Below are 23366 nucleotides of genomic sequence, written 5' to 3' on the forward strand. Positions count from 1 at the left end.
TACTAATTGAATAATCTCCAAAATAAAGTCATGATTTTGGGTTCATCTATAAAAAAAATGGAGCACAGCTGAAATAGAGATATGAAAATACGTTTGTATTTGTGGAAGAAAGTAATACACAAATTATTTTTATTGCTTAATAGAAAAGTGGAAGAAAATAGTACACAAGTATTTTATTGTTAAAAAAAAAAAGTTAATATATTAAATTCAAGCTCCGCTTAACCAATTGTAATAATGATGATTTTTCTTTTCAGCTTAAAACTTTTTTTATTAGAAATTTATACTCATGTATAATATAAGAGATGATCAAAAAATTTGGGACTCGTAAAAATCCGGAGCCTGCACTTTTTGCACACCCCAACACCCCTCTGTCTATGAGCATTGCTACGATTATGAGCCGAATAAAAAAGAGTTAACGAAAATTCATCATTTTGGCTAGTTGCCTCTTCAAAATTTCTTTCTAAATACATTTTCAAAATCAAAAGGTACTAATTTGTCGGCATCAGAATGTTCTGACCATTGAATGGATTTCTCAATTCAACATAGAGCGATGTCCTCTTCCCCGATAATTTAGGAGTCATTTTCTATTTCGATAGGGTTTTTTTTTAATTTCAACTTTGATAGTTAACCTAACAACAAAAAAATAAAAAAAAATTAAAATCACCCATTGAAAAATCCTCTTTCTCCTCTATAATTTAGGAGTCATTTTCTATTTATTTATTTATTTAGTTTCGAAAAATCACCCATTGAATGCCCTAATGCGGAAGAACGAACCCTCTTTCTCCTCGATCTCTCTCTACTCTGCTCTGATTTCAGTCGCTCCTGAATCCTGAGCGCTTTGAAAACCCAAAATTCCATCTTGGTTCTGATCAGTCATGGCCTCCGGTATCTCTCTCTCTTTCATCGCAAAAGTCGTTCTTGTGATTAGGGATTTTAAAGAGTATTGACGGAAGTGAGTGAATGCCGCATTCTCTATGTATAATGGCATTGCGTCTTGTTTATGTGTTTGTATGCAGATGCTGATATGGAGGATTACGGATTCGAGTATTCGGATGAGGAGCCTGAGGAACAAGATGTCGACATTGAGAACCAATATTACAACTCTAAAGGTACGACTAGGTTTTCAGTTTTTACTCAGCCTTTTATATGGTTTTATTTTCCTAACTTCAACAAAAAAAATTCAGGTTTGGTTGAGACAGACCCAGAAGGAGCACTTTCGGGATTCGATGAAGTAGTTCGCATGGAGCCTGAGAAGGCCGAGTGGTGAGTAACGTGATAATTTTGTGCTCTAAAATGTCAATGAGTTTTAGCAACCCCTAGAAATTTAAATTGTCCCTTTGCTATTTGTGCTTTCCGTTTGCTGTATGTTTAGAGTGAAGGAGAAGGAGACGTTAATATGAGTTAGGATTCAGTGAGAAATCAGCATAATCTTGAGTGTCTGGGCGAGAAGGAGAAGTGAGCTCCTTATTGATTGTATCAATCCGCTGAGTGTCTTAATGATTTGTGTTTCTTGTGTTCTCTTCTGGTATTTTTTCACAATACCCTCACCATTCAATTTGTGTTTCTTGTGTCTTAATGAGTGTCTTGGCTTTCCTACTAAATTCAGTGGTTGGATTTTTGTTTTATTTGTTTAAGTTGGTGGAAGTTTGTGGGGGGTAATAGGCAGAGGGTCCGATTTCAGAGGTTACTTGGCTGGGGGTAGCTCCCTGCAGATGCTGATTCCTAGTTTACATTACTTTCTAGAAATCACCAAGAATGTTTTTGGTTTTATTGCTCCCACATCCTCATATCTACACTTGTCAGGCCAACTCTGTTTTTTGGCTGTATTGCAAGGTGTGTGGATTCTGTGTATTTTCCTTATAATTTGAAGGTTGGTGGTAATCTACAGTTTGAAGGTGAAGAGTTTTTTTTTTTTTCACTGTTAGGAGGGTTGGAGAGGGCTTGCCGGTTCCTTTCAGAACATATATAGTGAGTTGAAATTTTGATGGGTCAGGTGGTTTACATTCAAATCTTATGGTAGCTTCTTTTGCAAAAGATTGGCTTCCTTTAGTTTTGCGCTTAGTTTAGTATTAGCAATTTGTTGGTTAACTTTTTATGGTAAACAATCTGGTGGTTATTTTTTTGGAGCATAAATGGAGAATTTTTTAGGATTTCAAAAGGGTTTGTTTGGAAGATCTTTGGGATTGAGTTAGATTTGGTCAGCGTTGTTGCATCCGTTTGTATGTTCAGTTAGATTTCCTAGCTGTTATGGCATAATGTTTTTAAGTAGTTATTTATTTATTTATTTATTTATTTTAGAGGTCGCACTTGGTGCGATGGCAAGTGCCTTCGCCCATGAGCGGTAGGTCTCGGGTTCGAGACTTGGGAGCAGCCTCTCCATAAATGGAGGTAAGGCTAGCCGACATTCACCTCTCCCAGACCCTGCGTAAAGCGGGAGCCTTGTGCACTGGGTACGACCTTTTATTTATTTATTTATTTTATTTTATTTTGTGCTATCAGGCCTTTAGGGTGTTTTGGTTTTATTGTTTCTTATTGTAATTTTTATGTGAATGCGTGTTTAACGTTTATTTTACATAGCTTTTGTTATTAATGTCGTTTCTTCTTGTTGTTCTTGTTATAATTAATAATAATTGTTGTAATAATAATAATTAATATGTTACAGGGGATTTAAAGCTTTGAAGCAAACCGTGAAGCTCTATTATCGTCTGGGGAGGTATAAAGAAATGATGGATGCATACAGGGTGATGTTGACTTACATCAAATCAGCAGTAACAAGAAATTACAGTGAAAAGTGTATAAACAATATTATGGATTTTGTTTCTGGTTCAGCTAGTCAGAACTTTAGTCTACTGCAAGAGTTCTATCAGACCACTCTAAAGGCCCTTGAAGAGGCAAAGAATGAGGTCAGAATATAACCTTAGTTTTATCATAAGTTTTTTCTTTCTAATATGATACTATATTCTGTTGTCTTGGTGCAGAGACTCTGGTTTAAGACTAATCTTAAGCTTTGCAAAATTTGGTTTGATATGGGCGAATATGGGCGAATGAGCAAGGTAATATGTCTGTTTGGATGATACCTTTTAGTATCATATTATGCTGATTGTGATCCTGAGAGTAACCTGTGTTGAAATATTAGATTTTGAAGGAACTCCATAAATCTTGTCAAAAAGAAGATGGTACCGATGACCAAAAGAAGGGAAGTCAACTTCTAGAGGTTTATGCTATTGAAATTCAAATGTACACCGAGACTAAAAATAACAAAAAGCTCAAGGTAAGAATCTTCAATTAATGACATGCATGTTAAAACTCTGTAGTTTGCTCTTTACTCTCTGTCATATGCATTTTTTTGCCAATCTGTGATGTAGGACTCAGATTAATTAAAGAACAAAGATAGAAATAGTAAATAAATTATTAATTCCAACATTGGTGATACTTATCACTGATGGAGGACAAATAATAACAAACTTCAAAAGAAATTTCATTATTTACTTAAGTTTGAGTTGGTCAACTTTGGTTTTCAGGTGTTATTTCATGTACATTCAGGTGTTATTTGATATACCCTTTTTTTCCAATTTCGCAACTGTTCAAAAGTGTAATGTCGGGCCAAGCACCGCTTGCATATATAAAACAAAATTTATATAGTCAAACATTTGCATGCACAATTTTGAAAGATCGTGTTTGTATGCGTCATGATCATTAGTCAATATTATCAACAATTATGATTATAAAAGTTTATCATGATGGTGTAACAACATATACGTATTGCTTAAGGGGGATGTATCCCATTTAAAGTATAAGGGAAGAAAGCCTCACCATAAATGAATTCTAACGAGAGAATATAGTTTACCTTGTGTGCCAGATTTTGTAAAAGGCTAACAATGCCACCTTACCATTGTCCTTGTAGTGAATAATTCATCAAGAAATGTATTTTTCATTATTATCTGTGTTTCTTTGTTCCGTTATGATTTGGCAACATCTGACTCTAGATTGAATGCAGCAATTATACCAAAAAGCTCTTGCAATCAAGTCAGCCATACCTCATCCTAGGATCATGGGAATAATTCGAGAGTGTGGGGGTAAGATGCATATGGCAGAGCGTCAGTGGGCAGATGCAGCCACAGATTTTTTTGAAGCCTTTAAGAACTATGATGAAGCTGGGAACCAGAGGCGTATACAATGCTTAAAGTATGCTCTCTAGTGGACACTCTCTCTGTCTCTCTCTCATGTGTATGTGTGTATAGAGTGTTGATAGTTTTAAAGTAGAGGTCAAGCTATTAATTCTTTGCACTATAATCTACGAGGTGTGTGAAACTTAGATTGTAAGGTTTAATAATGATGAAATATATGCCAGCTCAACCATGAATCAGACTTGATGTCTTAATATGTACGAAATTTATGGAGACATGGTCCAATGTATTACTATTTGGATAATAAATACCATAATTGGGATGTAAGATGATGAATCTTTATGCCAAGGGTATGTTTGACATTGTCGACAAATAAGTGTTTTTAAGGCATAAAAATGTACTATCCAATTCGAAGCATGTTTTGATGTGTCTCAGACAGGTGCCTGGGTATGGATGTGCATATAATTTTTTAGTGTTATATGATAAGAACCTTGAATCACAAAATGATGAAAACTCCTTCGGTTAAAATCATCCTCTGTGTTTGTGTTTCTTAATTGCATGACTAAAAATCCTTAGGTTGGTATAGTGCAGCCATCCATGAGTTGATTTGAACTGGGTTATACAACAGATTTAGTTTATGGAAGTATTACGAAGGGTTTACTAAATTGTCCATATTCAATGTGCATTGCTTGACAGGTACTTGGTTCTGGCAAATATGCTGATGGAGTCGGAAGTTAATCCATTTGATGGTCAAGAAGCAAAGCCGTAAGTATGCAATATTGTTCTATTTATTTCAAGTTTTTGCATCTCCCTTTGTTCTTATAATTTCTCTTCCACGGGTATAAAAATGATCCCGAGATCTTGGCAATGACAAATCTGATTGCAGCATATCAACGGAATGAGATATTGGAGTTTGAGAAGATTCTTAAGGTATTATTCTCCAATAAACTGATGTTACGTTTATTTATCCTAGGTGTTTCTGTGTTTCTTTCAAGTTTCCGTTGTCTATTTCTTCCCTGAGTTGAGTTGGTATCTGTACACCCTCAGAGTAATAGGAGGACAATTATGGATGATCCATTCATTCGAAACTATATTGAAGATCTGCTGAAGAATGTTAGGACACAAGTGCTCCCAAACTTATGAAGCCGTACACGAGAATTCGGATTCCCTTCATATCAAAGGTGATCCATAGGTTCTGTCCTGTTGTATTTGTTTTCCATTGCATTTTTGTGCTTGTCTAATTTTTAACTCTTTGCAAATACTTGATGGGTTTTATTTTATATTTTAATTTAAATGTGCATTTCCAATATGGCCTGTAAACTTACCATTATGAATTTGTGAGCTTCCTCATATCACCTGTTGATGTTCAGGAACTTAATGTGCCGGAGAAAGATGTGGAGCAACTCTTGGTTTCACTTATATTGGATAACAGAATTGATGGACATATTGATCAGGTGAATCGGCTCTTAGAGCGTGGCGACAAGTATGTTTGCTTGACTTACACTTTTTTAGTACTTAATCCATGCATACTTGTTCACGGTAGATGTCAATGCTTTCTCTTATCGATTACCACTGATTAATCCACACACATTGTGTAGGTCAAAGGGAATGAAGAAGTATGCTGCTGTAGATAAATGGAACACTCAGCTAAGGTCTCTTTACCAGACTATCAGTAACCGAGTATATTGAGAGTCGCATATATCGCTTATGATCTCTGGACTGTGCCTTATGTAATGGCTGAGTTGAGGTCCAACTTTTACCCCTTTTGGAGGACAAAATGCTGGATGAGCTGTGAATAGACGTGATTTTTGAGCTTGATAGTTTCATGTATAAGCTGATTTATTGAGTAGTATATTCTCAAGTATTTTGGAGTAAGTAGAACCATTTTTTGACATTCAATTGTGTCACATTGTTGGTAGGCAGTGCTTAGGAGGGTTGTTTAATGGTGCTGCTGCGTCGTCACTTTGAAATCAGCTATGGGTTCTCTTTGGAGAAAATTATTCCACACTACGAAGCATTGGATGGTCTAGATTGGTTTGGATTATGGGTCCAATTGTGGTCCTCTGAATCCAGCCATCTAATGCTCGTAGCATTTAATGTTACGGGGTGGAACCACACTTTTTGGTACATGTTTGCAGCTGGTTTTTCGGTTCCAATTCTTGAAATTCATCGACAAGTTCAAAATTACTTGGAATTTGAATTAAAAATATGTAAAATTGTAGCAACGGTCTCCTATTAATTGGAAATTTTGACAAATAGTCAATTTCGGAGGCACTAATTGAATTTTAGCCAAACTTTCCAATATCTTATAATTCTAACAAAAAACTAGAGTAAAAAGTCTTAATGGCCCTTATTGCTAATCCTCTCCATTGGCTTTTTGGCAGTGCGGAAAAACCAACCAACGCGTAGAACATCCATATCTTATGTAACCCTGTAGTTCGAAACTGAGAGGTGTATGTTGAATTGCCACCGCCACCATCAACCATCCATTGAAGCCAATCCTTAGCCATCATAGCACTCACCTCCACCACATCATCATTGCTACAGCAGTTTGGTCTCACCTCTGTGCCGCTAGCATCATCTACTAGTAGTAGTATTCATGCTACTAGGTATCTTCGTTTCCTTGTTAAATATATATTCTGGTTATATCACGCCATCCACCAGCTTTACCAATTTTGTTCAGTATATTGGCCGAATACTTAACCTTGCCTCTCGGCTATTTCTTGATATGAAACGTAAACCAGCACCTCCCTTAGATTTCTAGCACTGCGGAATGGTCCAATAAAGGATGAGAAAAGGGTCGTTGCCGACCTAGGACCAATGCTTGCTGTCCTACTATCTTAACAATCGTAGCGGCTCAAGCTTGTGAGAAAGGAGAGAGCAAGAGAAAGACGGAGAGGATTCGTATTATTAAGGATAATTATAACTTTTTATCTGAGTTTTTTGTTAGAATTATAAGAAGTTAGAAAGCTTGGCTAAAATTCAATTCATGCCTCTAAAATTGGCTCATTTTCCAAATTTTCCCTATTAAATATTAATAACATGAGTTTATTTTTCGTCCTTGTACTCTAATAATAGTTTCTCACGTTCTCTAATTTTGTCATTTTTTGCACTAGTAGTCATTTTCGTTAACTCCGTCAACTTTTCTATTAAGGGATAAAATAGAAATTTCATCTACAAAATGAATTTTTAGAGATAAAACATGTCTACTCAAGGATTATGTAGAAACTCCTCTGTAAAATACGTGACCTATTTGTTTCGTGCTTATGGTAGGAACTCCTTAAGGATTGAATAAACGATCGTGGTGATTTATAATATGAACGGTGCTAATCCTAAGCACAAAATTCTATGAATTAGCCATGAAGTATTTTGAGGAGGAACTCCTTAACCTTAAGGAGCCAAGCTCTTCTCTTTTTAAAATAAATTAGATTTCTTTTATGTAAAAAGACCACTATATCCTTAAATTTGATAGAAGAAGACAGATTTGGCGGAAGGACCACTCATGCAACGCAAAGGTAAGTTGGAAGACATGAGAAACTAATATGAGAGTTTAGGAACAGAAACAAAACATGGGCTAAAGTTCAAGGACTTTAGCTACTAAACACCCTAAAAATAAAACACTTTTTCTTATTGGAATAATACACAAACTTATTATTATTTGCCACTCAGTACTATGGTCTGGTGGTATTCCTCTTCACTTGAAAGTGAGAGGTCTTAGGTTGGAATCTCGTAAACGGCGAATTCGATACCAAATTAGATTGCCCATTGTGTGGCTTAGCCAAACTCCCCTTCCCCGTAGTGTAAAAAATATCAATGCACTAAAAAAAAAAAATACACAAACTTATAAAATGAGGCAAAGATTCATACACCTATTTTTCAGTAAATGTAAGGAATTTTAAAATGATTCCATTTTTTTTTTGTTCATAAGAAAATATGTTCATATTTACTTAACTCAACAATGGGGATTATTCTCATAAAATTAAAAAAAAATTGGCTTAATATGATGCAAAATTTTGACATCTAAGCACCTAAGACCATTTTCAAAGGGTAAGATATGCCAAATAGGACTAAAATACATTCATTTGTTCTTCAATGGAGATGTCCATATACTGAGTTATTTGACTCTTTACTTTCCTAGTTGTCTTTTTATTTTCTTCTTTTATAGCAACAAAGGAGTCAAATATATTTAATTTATTTTTAATGCATGGATCCCAGTGTTAACCAATAGAATAAAAACAACAACAAACTTTAATTTTTTTAGTAGTTAATGTAGCTATGGAGCCCAATATAATAATAAAATAAAAATTTGAACCATCCATTAGACAAGAAAAAGATTTAACATTTGTATCCAATGTCACACAGTCATCAAATAAATTTTAACATATTATATTTGATATCTCATTTGGAGATACTCTAACAATTAAAGTTTATATTCCAACATTCAAACTTGCGGTTAAATAAATAAATAGAATTAATATTACAACTCCAAACCACCAAACAATGATGGCAATCTATTTTAAACTAAGGCTTTGTTGACCCTAACAACTACCAAACCTACGTGGCGCGCAGGCCGAGTAATCTATAAGCTAACTACGTCCTTCGGTGAATGCGGGGCGTGCCAACTCATCGGCCGAGCTCGGCCGAGGAGTAAATTTGTTGATGTTGCGTTGGGTGCGCGACTGACTTCTGCGTCTTGCGATTGCGACCGAGGAAGGAACACGTCTAGGCCTCTTGGGTTCTCGAACCTGAAGACAAGGCTACTATTCTTACGAAGTTCACAAATCGCCGTCGTCGGATTCTGTCACAGTGATGTTATTTGTCAGAGTAAACTCACGCCGAATCGACACCAAAGTGTAAGGGCACAAATACTCAAAGCTAATATAAGTCTTGATAGTAAACGTGGTTCGGCCGTCTGAATGCCGAACTCTAAATCCCACTTGAGAGTATCCAATCATAAAATCACTTGGCGTGCAATGCACCGAGTTCAGTAAACTGTAACACCTCACTTCGCCGAAAAGGCTAATGAGATGACTTCAGTCAATAAGGATTCGGAAATCCTTCTCGACCGAGACTTGGATAGGTAACCAACCGTCCTCGCCGCAATGCTGTTGATGCCAACGGAAGATGTTGCGAGACCGACTGATTCTACGGCAACAGAGCTATCTATGCCGACTTAAGATGTCACCGGTTGCTTTCATAGTGCTGTTGATGCCAACGGAAGATGTGTCAGCGAAAAGAGAAAATAAAAATCTCAAAGTTGTTGAGAGAGTTTGCGCAGGGCAGCTATGTGTTGAATTGGAGAGGCTTGAATGATGCACAACCTCCTCTATTTATAGCACCGGATACCTTCAAGGTTGAGTTAAAACCCTACCCGGATTAGGACTCATTCTCCTGATCAAACACCAACCCGACCAGTCCTACTTTCACCATAATTGTGAACCTATTCCTTTATTGAGCCGGATTCACTTTCGGGTTATTGATATTGCCGAGACTCCTCATTGCACCAAGATTCAACTCGTCTTGCGGCATGGCATAACCGACCTGGATTTGGAAGCCCACGACCTAACTGGTCCAGAACTAACCGATCCCTGAGAACTGAACCCTATCGTAAGGCCTTCTGGGTCGAAAATAATTCTATACTCGGCCCAAACTAATATTTTGGGCCCAAACATTGCCCCCTCGCTTCTGAGGTCCTCGGCCTGAACCCTCTAGTAGAGCTCCGGCTTTGAAGAAGCGAAACTAAAACTCAAAATTCAAATGCTCTTATTCCCGAGGCGCATTTATTGAGCACGATTGCACGATCTTGATCCTGTTAACCACCACACTACGGGGCATCCTTTTATATGTCTAATCCCTAATAATGACGTTTGAAGCGTGCGGCTCCCTGAACCGTCATATCATCATAGCCTTGTTGCTGAACACCACCATGCTGCCTCGATCTGTGAACCATTCAGCATCGTGCAGACGCCAAACCGTCTTTCACCATAAATCTCGCTGCCACACGCAGTCGTGCGTCTCCCGAAACACGAAACCCTCGGTCTTCTCAACTGGATTTTCTAAATGTTCGTAATGATTAGCGAATTTCTCGGTCGATTTTACCATTCATCTTGAATTTTGAACGATTGCCCTTCCCTCCACCGTTTTATAAATACCGAAATTCTCTCATTTGTACTTTACGCCTTCAAATTTTCTGAATTTTCTTGCCATTGCTTTCCAGTGCATCTCTTCCTTCCAGGTCTTCGTCTTTAATCTTTAACCTAGAAAGTTCTTTTCTTGTCATCCCTTCAAATCATTCACCATGGCATCCTTTATCTCCAAGCTTTCTAAGGAGTGTGACCAATGCCAGAAAATCATCGATCGGAGTTCAATCAAGACCATCCGATTTGAGAGTGACATGAGTACCCCTCATCAAATCTTGGGTCCTCTCTTTAAGGCGGCAGTACCATCAACCATCACCGGACTTTTCCAGGAGCACTACCTGTCACCTTTGCTACAAGGGTTTGAATGGCCGAAGTGGGATGTGGCGAGGCCTTAAGGTTCTTGGCCCTCGACCACTACCACCTGGGCAGCCTGGGTTGTACGAATGGAAAAGTTCATCGGCGAGCAGTGGAAAGTCTTCGGTATTTACGATGCCATTCACCTCTCGTCTATGGAGGTCATCCTGGACAAGGAGCTCATCTTTGCGGCCATATACTTCTGGTGTTTGGCCATCAACACCATGGTCATCCCTTTTAGCCCCATTGGCCCCACCATCCTTGATCTCACTGCCATCTTGGGGACTTCCCCGACTCGAATCCCAGTCAACGCTGCCCTCTCTGGGTACCCGTCGAACCTTAACTTGAGGACGCTCTTCGACAAACGGGCCCTTGAGACGCTAAGCGGTGAAGGCCAAATACCCTCGAAAGAAGAGGTTCACAAGCTTCTCAAGAACTTCTTCAACTATAACACCCTCTATCTCTATTTTACCGGCCGGGGAGAAGAGGCTCTGCGAGAAGGAGAACACGAGGCTTTCCTCTTCTATTGGTACAACAAATTTATCTGTTGTACCAAATCTAACAAGTGTCTGGTCGAGAATATGCCAGTGGCCGAGACCCTAGCTAGCGGTCACACTTTAGCCCTCAGCCTTGCCATTCTTGCCCACCTCCTACGCTGCTTGGCTGAAACAACCCTCGAAAAGGTCGATCCGCAGCAAAATGGTCCCCTTTGGATCTTCCAACTCTGGCTGCAGGTCTACTTTGCTCCTCTTCGGCCAACGATTGCTGATTTCTCGCCCAAGAAAGCGCTCGGCCCTCAGCTGGCTTTTCGGCCAATCCCCCTCACCAAGCCGAAGAAGTGTTCAGATACTTTTTTGCTCTTGACGACCTTTCTGATGACGAGTTCTTGATTTGCCGTCGTCGAGAATACCCTTCATCGATCAGACTCCCTACATCAGCGTGGGGCGCGAATGAAGATGCCGACCTTCGTCAATCCTGGGGGTCTTTCGTGCTTGTTCGCGACCTGCCTCTCGGCTGTGAGGGTCGTCGAGCGGGTTGGGAAGTTTATCATCCCAACTTCCTCGCTCAGCAACTTGGCTACTTCCAAGGTTGCCCAGTCCCCCTTCTCTCTTCCCGGTCCGTCCTAAGCCGTGGACGCGAACCTGGCTCATTCGAGAAGGAATGCAACGACGCTAAAAGAGAGTTCCAGGAGCGGTGCCAAAAATTCCGTCTTCATCCGGTCACTTCGGAACCTCTTTGCACTGACACCTTCGGAGATTGGTGGGAATAGTACACCCGACAGTTTTTTGGTGTTCCGGTCGAAACCGTTTTGAACAAAGTCTTCGGTGATCGACCTAAGAAGGATCCTGCCCCCAACCTCAAAGTAACAGTTTATTTCTACCTTTTTCTTTCAATCTTGAACTACCGATCTGCTTTGCTGATCTGCTCTTACCTTCTCAGGTAGTCGGTCGTTGAAAAAGGTGGAGGTGGTTGCTGCGGCTGCGGCCGAGAGAAAATCGGTCGTCTCAAAGAAAGCCAAGACCGATGCGCAGGCCTTGCTGAGCAAACGACCTCGTCGAGAAGCCAAGCCGATTATCGAACCTCCTCAGCCCACCAAGCGGGTCAAAAAGCTGGCGAAGAAAGGAGAACAAGAGATTCACGTTATCTCTAGTCAAACTACAGGGGTAACGACTCCCAGCGTTTCCCCTTCTCCCCCATCGCCCAAGCCTTGGTTGAGAAACGGCCAACTCCGGTCGAAGAAACAGTCCAAGCACGGCATGTTTCTGAAGTTGGTAAACCAATTGCGGTCGAGGCTACACCTGCTCTGGAAGCGACAATCTCCGTGACCGAGAAAACTCCTCTTGAAAATCCAAAACCCTCAGCCTTCGTTCTGGAAGAGAGCGATGGGAGCGACGAGTCGCCTTCAGCCACGCCGGCAATCTCCTCCTGCGTCCTAGGCGGCTGTCCAAGTTGGCCCTTTTACGGTCGATCATGGAAAACAACCTGCCGGAGAGCCAGAGGCGACAGCGGAAACGCCTGTTCGTCTGCAGGACCAGAACCTCAATATTCCTCCGCATGAAGCTACTTCGGCCTTCGTAAGTACCTTATACCGTCATTCCTTAGTTATTTTCCTGTCGTAGAACTTTAAATCGGGAAAATACTAAATGTCAGGTGCCTCCTCCTGTGTCCAATGCGGCTGTCCAAGTCGGCCCTTCTACGGCCGACCGTGGCAAACGACCTGTAGGAGAGCCAGAAGTGACGGTGGAAACGCCCATTCATCCGCAGGATCAGGACCTCAATATTCCTCGCAGGAAGCCACTTCGGCCTTTGTAAGTACCCCCTACTGCCTTTCCTTGGTTATTTCCTTGCCATAGAACTCTAAACCAGGAAAATACTAAATGTCAGGTGCCTGTACACTCTTTTCATCAAAAATTTTATGTACCGAAGGGTGTTATCTATATTTCTTGGCCGCCTCAATGTCCGTCGAACGTAGATAACCTCCATCGGCTGCGTGAATTGAGAAGCGGTCTAAGATACTAGGCTCGGCCATTAAGTTCTTTAGGTTCGCGCAACGATCCTGAAGACATGGCCGAAGTTTCCTCTCGACAGGTTTAAAAACAAAACCTTCATTCTACCTTTTTTCGTGATTTCTTTAAGCTTAAATTGATTTTTGTGTGTAGGCTTCCTGGGAAGTTGAGTTCAAGGCCCTCCTGTCAAGTACTACCGGAGCGACTGGCCCTTCAGTCCCTACAATTGACCCTGCCGATTCAACTGCTCTGGTTCGAGTGTAAGAAATTTTATCTCTCTCTGTGTCGCAAGTCCTTGAAAGCAAAGGCCTTGATTTATTGGGTGCCTGCTTAAACGACCTCGGCGTAGATGGTCATATGAGCGCCGAAGCCATCGTTCGGGCGTCGTCTGCCTTAGAGCGAGTTTGGGAGACTTTTAGTGTCCTTGAGAACGCTCTTCGGGCTGAACAGGATCTAAAAGCTGCCATGGCCGTCCAAGATGCTCTTCGTCCGAAGATTGATGCTTTAAAGGCGAAAAGGGAGGCCTTGGTCGACCTCGACCGTCAAATAGTCGAATTGGCAAAACGAAGGTTGACTATTGCTTCTGAGCTTGTGAAAGACTTCGAGTCGGGTGACAAAGATTGTCTGACCGAGTATGCGGCGGGCGCAAAACGAATCGAGCAGTTGAAGATGAACAAGAAGAACCGGCAGGCCGATGTCATAATGGGCGAGGTACGGTGGCTGGAGTTGAAGGCTCTTCTCGGCACTCTTCTTCCTTCTTCACCCTAAATGTAAACTGATCGATTAACTCAATGTGTATTTTTCCATCGACCTTAATGAAATGAATTTCTATTCCTGATCTCCCATGTGACTGGATAGTACTTCTTTAAAAACTTCCCATTGATTGGCAATTTATGAACTAAACCAGTCCGGTCTCTAAGATGATACGCGCTTTTGCCGAGAACCTTATGTATGACGAAAGGCCCTTCCCAAGTTGGCGACCATTTGCCGAACCTAGGGTTTTTAATTCTTACGGGCAACACCGTTTGCCAAACTAATTATCCTTCGCCAAATGTTTTCTGTCGGACCTTTTGATTGTATGCTTGCTCGGCAATCTGTTTTTGTGCCACCAGCAAGTTATAAGCATTGAGTCGCGCTTCTTCCAAGTCTTCTAACTCCTGTCTCATGGACTGATTATATTCGGCGCTGAACAAACTACTCTGTTCAATTATTCGTGACGAATTTATGCTTAGCTCGACTGGTAACACTGCGTCGTGTCCGTAGGTTAGTGCATACGGGGTTGTCCTAGTCGCCGATTGGAACGATGCTCGATATGCCCATAAAGCCTCGTTTAACTTTAAATGCCACATGCTAGGCCTCTCTTTTATTATTTTCTCGAGAATGCCGATCAATACTTTGTTACTTGCCTCGGCCTGCCCATTTACTTGTGGATAATACTGTGTAGACTGTTCAAGCCGAATTTTCAAACTTGCCGTATATTCTCTAAACCTCTCGGCTGTAAAGATTGTGCCATTATCAGTTATAATCGTTTTTGGTACACCGAATCTAGTCACAATGTGTTCTTCCATAAAGTCGCAAACTTCTTTAGACGTTAGCTCGGCATACGATTTAGCTTCGACCCACTTAGTGAAGTAATCGGTTGCTACCAGTATCCATGCGTGCTTGGCAGCCCCGGAAGATGGTGTGATTTTGCGGATTACGTCCATGGCCCATCCTCTAAATGGCCATGGTTTAGTGACTGAATGTAATGACTCGGCCGGGACCCGTTGTATAGGACCATGAATCTGACACTGTATGCACCTTCATGCGAACTCGATACAATCCTTCAATATTCTTGGCAAAAAATAACTATGTCGTTGAAGCAACCACCGCATTTTACGTCCGGACTGATGAGCTCCGCACACCCCTTCATGGACTTCTGTGATTGCTTGAGCACTCTCTTGGGGGCCGAGGCATAGTAGTAATAGACCATCCTCACCCTTTCGGTATAACTCGTTTTGGTACCTGACATAGTTTGTGGTGTGAACTCGTGTCTTGCGACTATGTTTGCCATTGGGATTGTCAAGGTACTGCATAATGGGCTTTCTCCAATCATCTAGCATTGCCTCGACGACACAAACCTCTATAGGGTCTTGTCGGTTTAGCAACGAAGGTAAGGACATGACTCTGGTGTGTATCACGTTGTCGTATCGGATGACTTGCTGGTTAACCAAGGCTGGGTATAGCTGTCGTAACATCGGTATTTCTCAGCCTAGCTTTGCCCCTCAGGAGTTGTGCACCGGAGGTGATTTGAGCCAACTCATCTGCGTCGGTATTATGGATACAGGAAATATGCTCGAATGTAATACCGTTGAAGGATTCGGCCAAATAGCTGGCAACCATGTGGTAGGGTGCCAGGGTACAACTCATGCAACAGAAAGACCCATTAAGTTGGTTAATCACAAGTTCGGAGTCGTCGAGGATGAGGGCACGGGTGGCCTGCAAGTCATGAAGGATGCCAAGGCCGATGATAAGGGCTTTGTATTCGGCCTGATTATTGGTGCAGTCAAAATCCAGCTTGAGCAAAAAATACCAACGATCATGGTTAGGAGATTGAATGACAATGCCAACGCTGGCCGATGATGAAGTACTTGAACCGTCAAAGTACATAGTCCAGTAGTTATCGCGCGTTTCAACCATGCCGATTTCGACGTCGGTGTCCCTAAAACCGTAGAGGGAAGGGTGTTGAGCGAGGAAGTCCGCCAATGCCTGGCCTTTGACAGCTTTCTGGGGCACGTATTGCAAGCTAAACTCGAACAAGGCCATTGTCCATTTCCTAATTCGGCCTTTTACGATTGGTTGGGTGAGCATGTATCGGATAACGTCGGTCTGGGCAATGACTTGTGTGACCGACGGAAGCATGTAATGCCGAAGCTTGGAGACGGCGAAGAACACGGCGAGACAGAGCTTTTCAACGGTGGAATAATTGATTTCCGGTTGATTAAGATTTCGATTGAGGTAAAAAATAGCTTGCTCCAGCCCGGCATCGTTATCTTGGGCGAGGAGGCAGCCGATGGACTCTTCAGCCGCCGAGATATATAGTTTGAGAGGCTTACCGCGTCGGGGTGGAACAAGGACATGCGGTGTCGTGAGGGAGACTTTGATTTGTGTAAACGCCGCCTGATGCTCGTCTGTCCACTCAAATTTATTTGAGTCCTTAAGTTTCAAAAGCGTAGATAACGCTTTCATTTTACCCGCCGAGTTAGCTATAAATCGGCGAAGAAAATTTATCTTACCGAGTAAGGACTGTAGTTGTTTCTTCGTCGTCAGGGGTGGAGCACTGATGATTGTGCGTGCTTTAATTTTCATCTACCTCAATCCCACGGTGATGCATGAGGAAGCCGAGAAAATTACCAGCCGACACACCAAAGGCACATTTGGCAGGATTCATTTTGAGGTTGTGTTGACGCATACGGATGAAAGCCTGTCGGAGATCATCCAGATGTGTCTGCCGACGTTTAGATTTAATTACAACATCGTCGATGTAGACTTCGACGATGGTTCCAATTAAATCATGAAATATGGTGTTCATTGCCCGTTGGTAAGTGGCGCCGACGTTTTTAAGGCCGAATGGCATGACAACCCATTTGTAAGCGCCGAGTGCCCCCGGGCAGCGAAAAACATGTGCATATCGACTTCGGTAATGAAAATTTGGTTGTACCCAGCATGTCCATCCATAAAGGATAAGATCGCATGATTCGCCGCGGCATCGATTAACAAATCCGAAATTGGCATTGTATACTCATCTTTGGGAGTTGCCAGGTTCAGATTTCTGAAGTCGATACAAATGCGCAATGCACCACTTTTCTTTAAAACAGGAACGATATTGGCCAACCATTCAACGTGTCGATTTGTCCTAATGAACCCTGCTTTCAAAAGCCGAACTAGTTCATCCTTGATACCGAGTTGCACTTCGTTCGAGAAGCGTCGAAGTGGTTAACGGAAAGGTTGACACCCAGGTTTAATACGCAATTCATGCTCGACGAGAGTGCGATCTAAGCCAGGCATTTCATGGTAGCTCCAAGCAAAACAATCTTTGAATTCCTCAAGCAGGGCACGAAGTTCGGCTTTCATAGGTTGAGGAAGTAAAGCACTAACAAATAAAGGCCGTGGGTCATCGGCCGTCCCAATATTAATTTCCTCCAAGGGATCTTTGACTTGGGGCCGATTGTCTTCAAGCTCGGCCGGGGCGGCTTGAATTTTGTCAAGAGATAAGACAGGACCATTTTCTCATTCGGCGAGGAACTCGACGAGGTTAACACCCGAATTTGGTTGTTTAGATATAGTATACCAATGAGCCAGCAATCGTTCCATAGTAGATGAAACCGCGGCCCGATGTTTTTTTCGATCGATGTCAAACATCGGGGTCGGGGATGAAGTTAGCTAAACCGAGTCTCGCCGAATCCTGGTGGACAGTTTCGGCGCCAACCTCGATAGCTTTTTGAACAAAAATCCGAGTCGGCCGTCCTTCATCATTGAAACCCTGTAGGGTGATATAGCCGACATGGTCATCATAATACCGTACTTGGATCATGTTAGCCTCGAAGGGTTGATTATCGGCTGGGTGAACAATGACCAATTTACCGTCCCAAAAAACAAGAACTTGATACAATGATGAAGGAATACAGCTGGTTTGATGGATCCAGTCTTGATCGAGCAGTGCATTATACTCGGTTTTGGAGTCGACGATAAAAAAAGCGGTTATGTGATTACGGCCGGCGATAGTTACCGCTAAGGGAAACACCCTTTTTGTTTGGGATTTATCTCCGACGAAGCTGCTCATTGTGATCCCAGAGGGTATAAGTTCGTCATTGGAGTGCCTTCATGACGGTTACAAGCATGATATTAACAGTGGCTCCACAGTCGACAAAGATTTTGGAGACTGGATACCCTTCGATATGGGCCGTTACATACAATGGCTTCAAATGATGAAGTTTGGCCGATGATGAGCGAGGAAACAATTCGGCTAAAGCTGCTTTGAGGTTGTCAGCTTTTGTTGTCGACTTCTCGTTAGCAGCAGTTACAAAATCAATGTGACCGGCTTCCTCAGCGATTACGTCACCATCGAGGAAATTCGGTTGAGATGTGCTTGACTGAAAATCAGCAGGTAAAACATGAACCATGCTTATTTCCATGTTATCTAGGACCGATGATAGGAGCATATTTATGCGCCTTAGTTAGCTAGTTCTTATGCATTTTTTACTATGTTTTCTAAGTTAAAGTAGTCTTTTAAGCTAGTTTCATGTGTTTTCAGGTTTTAAGGGCATATTACACAAAAAGATGCATTTTGGAGCTTTTTGGAGCAAAATGAAGCTTGGATTGAATGGCGCATGTTTGGAACAAAAGAAATGGACGAAATTGAAGATCAAAGGAGGCTAGGAATGAATAATGAATGAAGAAATGAAAATGAAGAACAAAGAGTTCAGAATTGGAAACCAAAGTTTCTAAAGTTGGAAGTTGCTATTCTTGGAGGTTTCCATTCTTGAAAGTTTCTATTCTTGGATTGGAAGTTTCCTAATCCTCTCTCACCTATGTTCTAAGCCCAAGCCGTGCCTTTCCTAAGCCAATTACATGTGGATTCTAATTTGGCTAGCCTTATTCCTTGTGGATTTGGGTTATACAAATCCTTTTCATAAACAAAGTGGGCCAAAACCCTTTCCTTGGTGGATTAAACCCTTTTACCGCAAACCCTAGGGCTTAAGCCTTTTATTTCTGCTAAGTTAAACCCTAATTTATCTCCCCTAGGGTTTGTGCCGCACCTAATGTTCTAGAAGCCTAAAAATCTGCATAAAACCCTAGTTATTTTCTCCTTTGGATGGGCCAAGCCTTTTATCTCCAAAACCCTAACCCTTTCCCATCAGATTTTGTGAAAACCCTAGCCTATAAATACAAGTTTTCAGCCATAAATTCGTCACCACCCTTCACACCATTCAAAAACACCTTGCCGCAACCCTAATCACCGTTCTACATCACAAAACACCATCCTACATCCATATACATCTCTGCCGCACCTTTTGGAGAAGAAGGAGAGCCTTGTCGTGCATTCCATTGATGAAGGAGGGCCTTGTGCGCATGCCATCTGCATCCTTGGGAGTTTTAAGAGTGCTTTCTTCCCTCGTTTCAGTTTCGATGTTTATTTTAATTTGCTTTTCAATTGCTATGAAGATGTGGAACTAAACTCTTATTAGTTAGTGGTGAATTTGAAGCCATGGACATATGTTAATATGAATTGATTCCTTTCAGTTATTGTTTCGTAAAATATGAATGCGATTTACTTATCTATTTGATTGATAACTTATTCTTGTGTGTTGATTAAGGAGGCCTACTTAGTTTGCATGCTTGAATCTGATGCTAAATTATAAGGGACTTTCACCTAATCGTTAGAAACTTATAATTACAAGTAGTGGAGATTGTTAGTCACAATCGTGTTAAGTAGATTCTTGGCAAAAGTATCATGCAGTTCATAGTTATAATTGCCTTGTCAATGCTTATGATTTCCATGGAATTTAATGATCTTTGAATGTATCTCTATCATGCTGTTCATATAGAGAACTTGAGAAGAATAATTTGGGTTGTTGCATGCATTCATCCAATTCAATGAATTTAGGGAAATCTGAGAGTTAATTTGTGCATTCACGATTAATTTGGGGCATTGTCGTTCATGGTTTAAAGAAACAATACTGGAAATCGATTTATGTTGCATATGTTCATGTGTGGAGAAGGATCCTCTAACTAGCTTTTCACCCTTGAATTCATCTTAATTTCGTTTTAGTTTACTTTGATTTGCAATTTGTTTAGTTTTAATTCAATTTCGTCATAAATCAAACCCCCTTTTCTGTTTTATGTTATTAGGTCAGAATCTGTCCTAATTAGGTTCTTTAGAGTGTTTTGAGTCAATATAGGTTAGGATTAGTCCATAAACATTGTTTGGGTCTTAGTTTAGTCTTAAATTCATCCAATTTCATCTCTAGAATCTGTTTTGAGTATAATTGTTAGTATTGTGTTGTTTTGAGTCTTTTAAGTGTTTTCTGAGTTAGTTAAGTTACAATCTGTTTTCTTTTAATCTTTTGAGTCAAAGTAAGTTTTAATTTCGTCCAAATTACTTGTTAGGTTTAGAATTGAGTCAATTTCACTTAGTTTTGCAGATTTGAGTGTCTTAGGTCAGTTTAGAGTCTATTCTTGTGTTTTTAAGTCTAGTTTAGTGTTTTAGAGTTTAATTTGAGTAGATTAGCAGCCCTAGTTAATCCCCGGTTTAGAACGATCCCTACTTACATCTTTGCTACAATTGTCATCAATAGGGTTTAATTTGTGTGTCAAGTAATTTTCACATCAAATTTTGGCGTCGTTGCCGGGGATTAGCAAACTTGCTAATCCCTTGTTTGTGTCGTGTCTTTTGTATTTTCTTTTAAAGTTTATCCGTGAGTTTGTGTGTGTGTTTTTTGTGTTTCTACCGTGCCTTAATACTTGGTTGCTGATTGTGTTTGTTTCCTTGTTTTAGGTATTAGTTTATGACTCGTAGTTCTCAACACATTGGTGCAAACATCTTGGAGTTCGACGACGATTTTGAAAGAACTTTGAGACGAAAGAGGAAGCAACCAGAACCTAATCCACCTAGTTTAAGTTCAGAGGTCGAATCTGAATTTGAAGAAGAAGAAGAAGTCATGGCAGCGGACAATCGTACAATAAAAGAACTCTCGGCCTCGGGGTTGGCCAATGCCGCACCCCTTTGCATTCAATACCCCTTGGCTGCTCAAGGCAAGACCAACGAGTTCGAATTGAAGTCAAGCTTGTTGCATCACATTCCCAAATACCATGGGCTGTCCATGGAAGATCCAAACAAGCATCTCAAGGAGTTCGAAGTTGTTTGTTCGAGCATGACACCCATCAATGTCGATGGGAACATTTTGATGATGAAGGCCTTTCCATTCTCTCTTGTGGAAAAGGCTAAAGATTGGCTTTATGAATTAGCACCTGGGACGGTCACTTCTTGGGAAAGCATGAAGAGGGCGTTTTTAGAGAAGTTCTTCCCCACTTCGAGAGTCATTCTCTTAAGGAAGAAGATTAGTGGCATTCAACAAAGCCAAGGAGAGTCCTTTCCAGCATACTATGAGCGTTTTAAGGCTCTTGTCGCCTCATGTCCTCAACACCAAATGAAAGAAGAACTTCTACTTCAATACTTTTATGAAGGACTTCTTCCAATTGAGCGACAAATGCTAGATACTTCAGCGGAAGGTGCATTGGTTGACAAAACACCAATGGCTGCAAAAACCTTAATTGCCAACCGAGCGCTAAATGCACAACAATACGAAGGGCTTGGACAAAGAGACCCCCCACGGCAGCAAGTTAATGAGGTAAGTTCTATGTCCGACATTCAATCACAATTAACTAACCTCACTTCTATTATATCTCAGATGGCCGAAGGGATGAAGATACAAGGACCAAGTGTTTGTGGCGTGTGTTCTATGCAAGGACATCTTAATGACCAATGCCCTCAATTGATTGAGAATGGAGGGTGGGAATCTGCCAATGCCGTGGGTTTTGGGAGCCAAAGTCAGCCACGAAACGATCCATACTCCAACACTTACAATCCGGGGTGGAGAGATCATCCCAATTTCAAGTGGAGAGAGCCACAACAACCTGCCCAACTAGGGGGATTTCGGCAAACACCACCTGGAGTGTTTCAAAGGCCATATGCACCACCACAAGTTCCACCACAATCTGCCCAAAAAAATTCAGGTTCAAAATTAGATAATGATACACTTCTTCAATTACTAAGTTCACTTACGCAGGGCCAACAAAATCAAGCTAAGGAAATGAGTGAAGTGAAGAAACAAATAGGGCAGATTTCTGAGTTTATGGGGCAGTTTCGTGAAGAAGGAAAACTCCCGAGTTCAACCATTGTGAATCCGAAAGGAGGTTTCGAATCCACTAAAACTATTACGTTGAGAAGCGGAAAAGAGGTGGGAATCAAGCCAAATACATCCAAACAAAGTCAAAATGAGGCTGAAAAGTTGCTGATTGAAGAGGAGGAGTTGGACAAAGCCACGGCAAGGAAAGAAGTTCCAATGCCGCAGCCATCTAGTGCACCTAAACCGTCCAATTCAGGTAAGGGTGATGTAATTGTGAACCATTCTAACCCTATTCCACCCAATGCACCTTTCCTTCGCAGATATATGCAATCAAAGAAGGAGGAGAATGAGAAGGACATTCTTGAGACGTTTAGAAAGGTGCAAGTGAATATCCCACTCCTTGATGCAATTAAACAAGTTCCAAGGTATGCAAAATTTTTGAAGGAACTGTGTACAACAAGAAAGAGGATTTCAAAAAAAGAAGTTGTAAAGGTAAGTGAGAATGTGTCTGCCGTTTTGCAAAGAAAACTACCACCAAAATGCAAAGATCTAGGTAGTTTTACAATTCCTTGTGTTATTGGAAATACCAAGTTTGAGCATGCGATGTTAGATCTAGGTGCATCCATTAACGTCATGCCCTACTTTATTTATGCATCTATGAACCTAGGAGAGCTTAAAAACGATGGTGTTATAATTCAATTAGCCGATCGTTCTAATGCATACCCGAAAGGGGTTTTGGAAGATGTTTTGGTGCAGGTTAATGACTTAGTATTTCCAGCGGACTTCTATGTGCTTGAGATGGAAGATTCGGGCCATTCCATATCATTGCCGATCCTCCTTGGAAGACCCTTCATGAAAACAGCTCGCACCAAGATAGATGTGTTTAAAGGAATACTTACAATGGAATTTGATGGGGATGTTATTGCTTTCAATATTTCTGAATCTATTAAATATCCTAAGGATGATCATTCTTGTTTCTCTATTGATGTATTTGATGCTTTGGCGCAGGACTACCTTGACTCATTGGAGAGGGATCCTCTTGAAACCACCATAGTACACGGAATGGGACTTAACAAACCAAAGGCAGCAAGTGAGCAAACTCACGGCAAGAATAATGATGCCTATGCCGTGCCTCCTAGTGCAGAAATAGAAGAGATGGTTGCTGCCCTTGAGTCATTGCCACAACATCTTGGTAAGCCTCCTAACCCAATTCCCATTCCCGTTTCTACTAACAAGTTGTTACCTTCTGTGATTCAGGCACCCGTCCTTGAGCTTAAACCGTTGCCGGACCATTTAAAGTATGTATTTTTGGGAGATGACGAGACATTGCCCGTCATTGTTTCCTCATCA

The 23366-nt window shown here is 41.2% G+C and overlaps 1 protein-coding gene across 1 annotated transcript; it reads left to right on the forward strand.

The window, feature by feature from the left end:
- The first annotated feature begins 324 nt into the window (after nt 1-324).
- LOC103426157 (COP9 signalosome complex subunit 2) lies at nt 325-6021 on the forward strand. The gene is given in 13 exon segments (XM_070819120.1): nt 325-885; nt 1017-1109; nt 1185-1263; nt 2663-2903; nt 2979-3053; nt 3137-3271; nt 3998-4185; nt 4824-4892; nt 4967-5057; nt 5175-5256; nt 5259-5308; nt 5498-5610; nt 5726-6021. Coding segments are annotated over 13 exon segments (1317 nt in total). The 5' UTR covers nt 325-875; the 3' UTR covers nt 5817-6021.
- Nucleotides 6022-23366: the final 17345 nt, after the last annotated feature.

This window comes from Malus domestica, chromosome 03, assembly GCF_042453785.1.
Source record: "Malus domestica chromosome 03, GDT2T_hap1".
In the NCBI taxonomy this organism is placed as follows: Eukaryota; Viridiplantae; Streptophyta; class Magnoliopsida; order Rosales; family Rosaceae; genus Malus; species Malus domestica.